Here is an 11,530-nt window from a genome sequence, read left to right as displayed (position 1 = left end):
TAAATCCATAATGAACTTTTTCACAATATCTGTTGTTACCCAGATGAGGATGGGTTCCCTTCTGAGTCGGGTTCCTCTCAAGGTTTCTTCCTCTTAAAACATCTTAGGGAGTTTTTCCTTGCCACCGTCGCCACTCAGTGGCTTGCTCAGTTGGGATAAATTCACACCTTTAATATCTGTATACCGTGTTGATATTTCTGTAAAGCTGCTTTGAGACAATGTCTATTGTAAAAAGCGCTATACAAATAAAATTGAATTGAATTGAATTGAATCACATTATTAACCTCGTGTGAGAGTTTTCACCACATTTTGCGACAGGACACGTACACACATGACAGTGCTCAACCATTTGAGGGCAAACAAGAGAGCAGGACTGCATCCGAAATCATGTACTTACCTGCTATATAATAGGTGAAATACATGTATCTCAACTACTATATAGTAGGTAAGTATGCGGTTTCGGATGCAACCCATGGCTTCAAGGAGCCGTCTCTTTGCATGTACGGCATGACAAATAATTAACTGCACTTGAAGCTTTCGTAAAATTTAAAATAAAAACACCCAAAACTGTATACGGTACCATAACGAAGACAAACTGTATGTCGATACGTGAAATTCTGGAGGGAACGTCGAACGGTGTGGCACGGTGACGTAATGACGTGTGCCATTAATCGATCTCTGTTCTATAACATATAAAACAGGAGCATGAAAGAAATATCCTAAAAGCAGCTCATGTAAATACCTTAATCACAATATTGTCTTATTCAGAATAAGGTCAATAATTAGATTACTGCAGTCCATGTAAACGTAGTCAGTTAAAAGGGTGACAACATGCCCCGCTCTCCCTTATTCACGCGTTATGTTTTATTAGTAAATTGGCCTTAATACATTCTCGAAAAGTAAGAACAGACTATTAGAATAGAAACAGATTAAAGCTATGCGTTTTCGGACACGCAAATATTCTGTATTTGAGAGAGAATTTAACCCCAAAATAAACATGAAAATGTAATCGGAGCATGCGGGTCAGCATCAGTCTCTGAAACGGATATGCTGTGTTGTGTGGTGCAGTGACGTTATTTCGATACTCTGAAGGAGTCAGATATGACTTGTCGGTAGTTGGGCGGAATAAAAACGCGCCTTTTAAAGACGGAGTAAACGTCCGCATTTACAGCAGCAAGAAGGTAGATTCCATCTTCGGGCTATACTAACTCAAATCTTCCTGGCCATAACTCAAAGCTCAGACCATCTGAACTTAAACGTGACTTAAACAGGATATGGACACCCATGTAAAACGAGGAGAGGTTTATTTACAACACCAAAAATATTCAGAGGTAAGACTTTCGTCTTGGTTTGTCTTGCTTTATTTTAGCACCTTAATAAATTTTTAAAGTAGGTCAGGTCTGAGAAATAAATCATTTTGTGTATAGGATAAGTTATATAGGCCTATATATATATATATATATATATATATATATATATATATATATATATATATATATATATATATATATATATGATAACAAATTATTTATACCTATAATAACTCAGTTAACAAGTTCTATAGTATAGAAAAACTATTGTTCTGTATTTGTAACAAATAAAATAAACTAATCAGATATTGTAACAATCTCTCATTAATGTCAATATAATTTTTTATTCCAACCAGTTACCTACACAAGAAAGGATATGAATAAATCTGCGTTATATAAAATGATTTGAGGTTCATTTTTTCACTTTTGTCTGGACAAGTCTTTTCATTTATAGGCTGTGATGGAAAGCTATGTGCTGGTATGAAAGAGGTGTAGTGGGCTGGGTTTCTACATGTCAGGACAGAGCAGACATCCCAGATTGTTTCGCAATGTAGCACATTTTTGGTGACGCAGTTTATGTGAGAAACCAACCCCAAACCTCCCCACACACAGACGTACATGAAATGAGTAACCGTTTATTAATTAATCCTCATATGGTTGCCACAGGTCCTCAACCATGGTCCTGGAGTAACCCCTGTCCTTCACATTTTAGTGTTATCTCTGCTCAAATCATTCCTGATACACCTAATCAGATAATTAACAGCCCTTCCCGAGTGGAAGTGGATGTATTAAAGCAAGAAAAGCAGCAAAATGTGCAGGACAGATGGTACTCTAGGACCAAGGTTAGGAAACTGAACTAAGCAAATCAGAAATATTGTCACCTTAATTTTTGGACATCCAGTTCTTCAGCGCTATGTAATTAATAAATGGCAATTGAATATGCAATGTAGATGAAAATCAGTCTCCATAGCTATACAGATAATGCACAGACAACCTACCCAAGTACTAGATAAACTTGTTATAATCTTTCTGTCATTGCAAATGGATGAAGAACAAATTCCCAAAGGATACATTTGACTTAGAATGAGATTTTCCTTACTGGTCTGTAAACTTAATGCATATAGATAAGAATCTCAACCATGCATTTGTGTTTTTCTACAGAGTACTTTATTTTATCATTACTTGATTTAACTTGAACGAGTGTCACTACGTTGATTTCACAATACATTTTGCACTTTTGCTATATTAATCATTATCTGCACAGCTCATTTTTGTAATCTCTTTTTATATATTTTATGTACAGTATATCTTAATTATTAAAATTTTATTTTTACTGATATTTTCTTCTGTTATTTGTAATATTTATATGCTCTTATATCACATACATTTCCATTCTGGGAAGAATAAAGTATTATCCTTCATTTTACCTACCAAAAAGAGAAGCTGTAACTGTTGCAAAATTTTTCGGCCAGAGTATTAACATGAACTCAGAAGAATGAGCATATTGCACCTATTGTGTTGCCAACACTATCAGTACTTCTGTTTTTACTAAACCTTGCATGTCTTTCTCTATGTACTCCTGACTCCCAATTTCCTTGGTCAGAAGTGGAAGCGGTACTGGCTAAACCTTTACCCAAACAGTCGGAATGGTGTGGCTCGACTGGCGCTAACAGAAACTGGTCCAGAACGATCCCCAGTTATTGTCCGGAAGCAGCTCGACCGCAAGATTATAAGGCTAGCAGACTGTATCAGCGTTGTTCGACTCCCTCCACACGCAGAGGCCCTACCTGGGGACAGCATGGCAGCATTTTGTGTAGATACAGGTGAAAAGAGGCTGGTGTTTGCTGTAGAGAAAGAGGGCTGTGGAGAGTGGCTGGAGAAGATCTGTGAAATTGCATTTCAGGTTTGAACATTTTAGCTTAAAAATACTCATTGAAAACTGAGTCAGTTGTTTTGTGTTTAAACTGTTTCAATTTATCTCCCATGTTGTTTTTGGGGTCCTGGTTTCTAAATTTAACAGAAGAGCAGTAATAATGTGCCACAGCCACTGCTACAGATGGAAGAGAATGAAATCTATGCTTCCAGAGAAGAAGGTTGGTCCTTGGTTGGAAGTTTGGAAAGTTTTTATTTAACCAAATTTTACTGAATCAAACCAAACTGTAACCAAACTCTCAACATTTATTTGAACTCATTGCATCATGAATCACTAAATGTTATAACATTCTTTGAATTATTCCTTTGACTGCCCACTGAACGTCAGAGTTCCTCTCCCCTCAGTGTTTGAGTTTCCGGTGACTGTGCAGCAGACCGAGGCATCAGTGCGCTGCAACCTGCAGGGAACGTATTGGTTGCAGATTGGTGAAGACATGCTCATGCTCAAGGGCACTGACAGCAAGCAGAGAGTGATGGAATGGCCCTACAAGCTACTGCGCCGGTATGGAGGAGACAAGGTCAGTAAGCAGCAAGTAGACCAGTGGAAAACTAGACACCAACATCAGAAAGCTAGGTTGACATATATATTTTTTAAATAGTTAACATTTAAATGCCAGTCATTAACTTCATTGACCACATTGCAAAGTTCCAGTATGAATTATAGAGTATGTAATTACAGTGCTTTGATCCACTCCATACCTATTTGTGTTATTTGGTGATCAAATAATTGAAGAAAAAAAAAACTGCCACTAGCAAAAATGATCATCCTACTTCATACCAGTGACTCAGTAGGGCCAAATGTCAATATTGATAATATGCACCTAATGTTCCTTACTAATGCTATATTTGATAGCATATTATGTCTATAGTATAGATTCTATATAAAAAAAAAATAAGCCTTTATAATCAGAGATTATTTTACAATGTTTATTTTTTACCACAGCAAATGTTATAGCCCTATGCATCAATTTTGTTCTCTCTTCCTATGTCATTTTTCAGATGACGTTCTCAATTGAGGCAGGTAGACGCTGTGATTCTGGTCCTGGCACCTTTATATATGAGACCAAGCAAGGTGACGAGATACTCCATCACATGGAACTGGCCATCCAGCAGCAGAAGAGCCTGGCTGTCACGGGAGGTAGCTCCACTGTCCAAACACCTTGCTCCCCATTGCCTAAACGACCAGGCAGTGGCAACTTGCTGGACATTCACACCAATAGCTATTCTGACTCCAGCTTAAGTCCTATGTACTCAAGTCCTGTAAGTCCAATAGGCTCAGCTGAATCAGAATGCATCAAACCTGTAACTGGCTCATCCCAAACAACACAGAGGCATTCTGGTGAATCTACTTCCTTGCCTGAAATTGTGTACTCAAATCCTGTTGATGCTGTTGGGTTTGACAAGAGTAAGCACACACAGCGAGTCAGATCACAAGTGACTGTGAAAAGCAGCAGTCCTGGTGATTGTCATAATGAGGACTTAGAACCAGTGTATTCTGATCCTGTTGATCTTCTCCAGCCTACATATAATCCACCAAAATATGCCTCTGTTAATCTTGATAAAGCAAAAGAAACATTTTATTATGCCAGTCAGTCAGAACCAGTGTACTCCGAGATACCTCATTTCACACCATACCCAGCACAGAAACACGGAAGTGTGGTTCAGATTGAGGAAGAACCAATCTACAGTTTACCCGAGGTTTGTGTAGTTCACAAAACACAGGAGGACGTTCACACCAGCCCTGCAAAGGACAATAAGCAGAACACACAAAGCACCAGGACAGAGGAAGTCATCTACAGTCAAGTCAAAAAACCAAAGAAATCCACAAAGCCTCAAGACAAGTACACTATTACCAGCTCACAAGAGATTATGTCTGAAGACCTTGGACTGATTTAAAGGAACAATTGCATTTGTACTGTTTTTAAAAGCCATTCATAATGATTATGTTATAATCATATAAGCAAAAGTTCCTATATTACTACACTTTCAGTGGGATGTCCATCATACAAGTCCTTACATAAGTTATTAAAACAACCTTTTGTATTGTACCCCCCCCCCCCCCCCAAGCCTCACCTATCATGTGGCTCATGTGGCATCCCAACACCCCCCCCCCCATTATTGGAGGAGATCTATTCTATATAAATCTATTCTATATATGATCTATTCTATATAAAATCTATCTATATATAATCCAATCTATAATCTGTTTTTGGTAGATAGATAGATAGATAGATAGATAGATGTATACTTATATAGAGAGATTTTTTTGTTTCTGTTTTTGTACTTTTTTTTTAAATTACTATACATAACTTATGATTTTTTACAATAACTATTATGACTTTTATAAAACTATATAACAGACATGTATAGAACATGAATGATCAAAAATGTTTCTGAACACTACAACTACTTTGAACAAGAGAACTAGGCTGTAATAATGTGTACCATTTTACTTGTAAAACATGTTGCATTCCATTCGCCTTGCATTCTAAAAACATTTGCATATGAATGATGTAAATTGGGACGAAGGGCGCATCTTATCCATGACATTGTTAAATATGTTAATAAACAATGAAAAGATAGATTTTTTTTTAATTAGCAACTGACTCTAATGTCTTGCTATGTCTCCCTCACAAGCCCACATGTCTCCAGTGACTGTAGCTTATGGAAGAGCCTGTGAAAATTCAATAACAAAATCCCATGGCAAAAATCTACAGGTTAGGCTAATTATTGTAAGCAGTCCCAAAATTAGATATCAAGAAATTATTATTTTTGTTTAATTATTATTATATTTAGTTACCCTAACGTCCATAATTTGTGGACACCAGACCATCACACCCATATGTGGTTCTTCCCCCAACTGTTGCCACAAAGTTGGAAACACACAATTGTAGAGGATGCCTTTGTATGCTGTACCATTACAATTTCCCTGAAACTAAGGGGCCCAAACCCATTCCAGCATTACAGTGCCCCTGTGCACAAAGCAATGTCCACAAAGACATGGTTTACCAAGGTTGGAGCAAAAGAACTTGAGTGGCCTACACAGAGCCCAGACCTCGAAACCACTGAACACCTTTTGGATGAAGTACATAATGTCACTAATGCTCTTGTGGCTGAATGAGCAAATCCCCACCGTCATGTTCCAAAAACTAATGGACAGCCTTCCCAGAAGACTGGGAGTTATTATATCAGCAAAGGGGGACTAAATCTGGAATAGGATATTCAACAAGCATATGTGTGCTTGATCAGGTGTCCACAAACCTTATATTTGTATTTTTGTCCGAATTATTATTTGCTATTCAACTGGAATCTTGTAAATGTTCATTTTTTATTTCAGTATTCTCTCAAATTAAGCTAGCTAGGTATAGTACACTGTCACTTTTTGAACACACCCTGTTTTAATGTATTAAAGCGCACCTATTATGGGTTTGAAACGTGCCTAATTTTGTTTTAAAGGTCTCATACAATAGATTTCCATGCATCCAATGTCAAAAAACACTTTAATGCGCTCATAATTTAAACTGCAGCATAATTATTTTTTTCCCCCAGTGTCACACACATCTCGTTAAATGATCCGTTCTAACTGATCCATTCTAAACTCCTTCTTGCAAAGAGCATACTCTGCTCTGATTGGTCAGATGTCCTAGTCTGTTGTGATTGGTCTACCACTATCAGCATGTGTCGAAAAGGAAACGCCCACTACCATAACGAGTAGCAGCTCCGTCTGTTCGCGAGCAGACGATGAAAACCAGAGGCGGATTTTGTTACAAACCTACGTAGGTTTGTACAGGAAGTAAGTCTGGAATTACTAACGACTCATTTCAGCTGTTCAGAATCGGTTCCTTCTTTTGGGAGTCAATAACTCCGTTTGTTGTGCGCTTTGACACACTACACAGCTCTATAACACACTACATAAAAGGTAATATTTGATAAACCATAATAGGTGCACTTTAATGTATTGTGACATTCATTCAGCCAATTAGTCATTTAACAGCCATAGATGAACTACAACTGGTTTACGTGAGTACAAAAATATGGACATCAGGCATTTTTAAACATCTGCCCCACATCTATTCAAGATGGAAGAAAAGATTATTAGAAAAGTCTACTAAATTTTTTTATGATTATTACAAACATATTTCAATTTTGTGAATACACTGTAGGCCAGTCATGTAGCAGTGTGGTTGCTGCATCAGATTACTTCAAATACAGCTATAGACCTTAATGTGTTTATTGTAATGTCAAATGTTTTTGTATTTGTATTTATGCTCACCTGGCCCTCCTGTGGACTCACCCTACTGTTTCCCATTACCCCCTTCCTGCATGCCTCTTTTTCCTATTGCACTCTATTTGCATCCTGTCGGCTATTTTTATTTTATTTTTAATTTTTTTGAAGCAAAAAAAGTTATCCAACACCTATCACCCATGTTAAAAACTAATTAAACCTAAAATCTGGTTTTACCACCTTTAGCAGCAATGACTACAACCAAATGTTTCTGATAACTGGAGATCAGTCTTTCACTTCAAGGACTAGGATTTACTCCTAAGCTTTGGATCATTGTCTTGCTGAATAATCCAGTTGTTCTTGAGTTTCAATTTACAGAGTGATGACCGGACATTCTCCTTTAGGATTTTCTGCTAGAGAGCAGAATTCATGTTTCCCTCAATTATTGCAAGTTGCCCAGGCCCTGAAGCCGCAAAGTATCCCCACATCATCACACTTCCACCACCATGCTTGCCCGTAGGTATGATCCCAGCTGACAAAAAAAGGGCCGCAGGACGTCCCCTAAATGGCCTCTACGAAGTCCCCCGAACGTCCATGTGTAGGGTCCCCTTGACGTCCTACGGATGTTGAAAGGGATGTTCACAGGACGTCCAGCAGCCATTTGGGAAGCTTAGGGGAATTTCGCTGAAGTGAATACATTCAGTAGTGTTATGATTTACTTTATGACTCTGACGTCCTCGGAATATCCGCCAGTGAATGTTATAAACCGGACCAAATGCAGACCTAAGTGGGTGTTTGTGACGTCCGGGGGACATCCCCTGTTTACTGGGATGTTCTTAATAACTATGGGGGCAAATACATTCTCACACAGGCCCAGTTGGTATTGGATAGCTTTTTTTGCTTCAATAAATAACATTACCATTTAAAAACTGTATTTTGTGTTTACCCGGCTTGCCTTTGTTTTATCATAGATTTGGTTTAATATCTGAAACAATTTAGTATGAGATATACACGAAAACAGAAGAAATACTTTTTCACAGCACTGTAATGTATACAAAGAGGGGGAAATTTGACATTTCTTGGGAATTTACAACCATGGATATCAAGAATTACTTGTGCAATCTAATTTGAGACAATTTTCTCTTTGGGCCCTGTTTAATTATTGAAATAAGGCAAAAAAAGATAGATAAATAAATAAATAAATAAATAAATAGATAGATAGATACCAACTGTCTCTAGTGTTACACCCTGAAACGGCACATGTGACAGGTGACATCATCTGAACAACAAGGGATCACATGGGAATATATGACTCTCGTGATAATCCACGAAACCACATGCTCTACATGTGAAAAATGCGAAAATAAATTAATCATGGGGAGAAAAAAATCACATGTGGAAGTAACCGCGGTATAGTTGGGTTTATATTGGATATTCGCGCTTCTATTTCTCCATAAATAAACACATAAAAAGGACAAAATGTGTATTTTCTGACTCTGGAGTGGACATAGAACCGAGTACAACTGAATATATATTTAAATGTTCTCCCTTTAAAGCCCGCGGAAGCCAATCTTTCGGAAACGCAGGTCATCAGAGCTTTATAATAATTGAGTGAGTAAGGGACCGTCTAAAAAGTGCATGACCTGGGCAACTGTATAAGATTCTTCCAAGGTTATAGTTGTCTATTTTACAGGATATCTAATGTATTGTAGTGTTAGGATACAGTAGTACAGTAGAGTGGGATGTAAGACTCACTACAAGTGCAATATTACTCAAAAGTCTTACAGTTAATTATTGCAAGCAATTAAAGTAAATAATATTTTTAACACTCAGTTTTTAATTTTTTAATTCTTTTAAAATGAAAAATAATAAAAATTCAATAACTTTTTGACTGTATGAGTTACACATGTAAAACCAAATGTTATGTAATGTAATATTATTGTTACTAACTACAGCAAACAGACTTTTAAAAACTGAGTCTTTAACATTATTTATTTACATTTAAAAAAAAAGAAGAAAAATAATCAAATTCAATAACTTTTTGACTGTATGACACCCTTGTTTATACTTCCGCTGCACTCCGTGCACAAATCCCCAAATGGACGAGGCGTTTATACTTGATGTGCTCACCGTTGTAATATTCTTTGAAACAAAAGGGGGTGATTCGAGTAATCGTCCTATAAATCGTCTTCTTTATATATCCCTGTATTGTTTTCCTTACTCTCTCTTTTTCTCTCTTTTTTTTTGTCTGCTGCTGTGACACCCTAATTTCTCCATCTGGGGATTAATAAAGTATGATCTTATCTTATCTCATCTTAAACTAGCAGGAGAATAAGTAGAAGTCACAACAACCATAGCAATGCTTACAAACATGGCGTCTTGCATGGAGTTGCTGAATGTTGAGGAGAAATTGTTGTTTTTTGATGACGATGTTCGTTTTCAATACACTTCATTTCACTTTAGTTAATAGAAATGATACATACCATTTCAAATATTCTTCTAGTCTGTCTTGCCTCTGTGCACAGTATACGTTCTGTCTCTGCATGTAAGTGTTTATTTTAAATTGAGACACAATGCCTAGGGGATTGGTCGTCACTTTCTTCTGAGGACATCTTTGGACAAAATAGACGTACCTGTCCTGGCACCCATTGACAATTCCATATTTGGCCAGTAGAGGGTACCCTGACTGTCGTTGCAGAACAACTTCTTCTTCTGTTGTCTCCCTCCATTCCATGTCTTAACCATTCTCATGTGTTTTCATTTTCCTGATTGATTATTGCTCTATTTAAGTTCCCGGGTTTTTCTTCTTAGTTGCTGCAGCATTGCATCAAATCAAGTTATGTTTGTGGTTCTTTATCAAGTTCAAATCAAGTTAGGTATTGTGGTGTATGTTGGTCACAGAGTTATTTTCTGCAATAATCCAAAATCCAATGGAAAAATCCTATTGGCCTTTTGTTGTGGGAACTGGGGTGATGCTAACTTCTGGGGTGGCCTACAAAAATACATCATCCCTGCAGGATTGACGACTTCCACATTAGGGTCCGACACTTGAGAAAGGGTCACCCTTCTCTCTTAATGTGGAGATAAGGTCCATCTCAACAGTGGGGAATTATTACGTTTATGATGGCAAAGATGAAACTCCAGTCCCATTCACAAAGCACCAGATTTTCTCTGGATAAAATTATATTGTCAGAAAACAGCTTTTGCTTATGTCGAGATCACGAGAAAACAACAGAAAAAATGTATAATGTATGGCCGCTTAGAGCTTCCGTAACCAGTGTTACCAGTGGTCATAAATTTACACGACCTACAGAACTGTCAGGCAGGGGGGCATGGGTTGTCAAAGCCGAAAAAATCCTATGTAGGCCTATTTAGCGGTAGTTCTGTGTAGTGTGTAAGTATCCTCGCCAGTGACCTATTTTACGAAAAACCTGTTTATATTTTAAACAAAACACAAAATTCTTTTAAAACATCATCTTTTAAAATGTTCTCTTTTTTTTTTTTTTTTTTTTTTTTTAACCCCTAAAGTACCCTGTTTTGAAGGTGTGTAATAAATATTTTTCATTTTCTTCTGACATATTGTCACTTCAGTCTACACAATGAATAACACCGATGGTTTTGGGGTTTATTTTAGTAAAAGAGAACTACGGTATCATACAGCATCGAGGGACTGTAGAAATGTTATACACGTCACAGTGTTTTCTGAACAATGTAATCAACAAATGTTTCAATTGTTTCACAAACATCAGTCTGTTCATTTATGTCCATAATTCTTATACAACAATCACATTCAATCATCATACATTTTGCATATTGCATTTTACAACAGCATAGTTACACAAAACAGACCAACTGCATTAATACATACACGTATCATACTGGAGCTAACCATTTGATACACTTTCTTACACCATTCATATGCCTAAACCATGCTTACACTTCAAAATAAAACAATACAAAAGTAATTTCAGAAACAAATATTCATTTATACCACAAAATGTATACATTGTGTGTGGATTAAAACTGTAAAAAGCACGGTTCACACCAAAATATTTAATAAACA

The 11,530-nt window shown here is 37.0% G+C and overlaps 1 protein-coding gene across 1 annotated transcript; it reads left to right on the top strand.

The window, feature by feature from the left end:
• The first annotated feature begins 1,089 nt into the window (after positions 1 to 1,089).
• On the top strand, positions 1,090 to 5,840 carry dok1a (docking protein 1a). Its single transcript, XM_017462906.3, has 5 exons — positions 1,090 to 1,331; positions 2,914 to 3,213; positions 3,331 to 3,403; positions 3,588 to 3,760; positions 4,242 to 5,840. Exons 1-5 carry the CDS (start codon positions 1,275 to 1,277, stop codon positions 5,136 to 5,138), a joined length of 1,500 nt encoding a protein of 499 aa, XP_017318395.1. The 5' UTR covers positions 1,090 to 1,274; the 3' UTR covers positions 5,139 to 5,840.
• The last annotated feature ends 5,690 nt before the right edge of the window (positions 5,841 to 11,530 follow it).

The sequence above is a fragment of the Ictalurus punctatus genome, chromosome 3 (genome assembly GCF_001660625.3).
Source record: "Ictalurus punctatus breed USDA103 chromosome 3, Coco_2.0, whole genome shotgun sequence".
NCBI classification, from domain to species: Eukaryota; Metazoa; Chordata; class Actinopteri; order Siluriformes; family Ictaluridae; genus Ictalurus; species Ictalurus punctatus.
The sequence above is the reverse complement of the archived record's forward strand: the minus strand, read 5'-3'. Positions and strand labels throughout refer to the sequence as shown.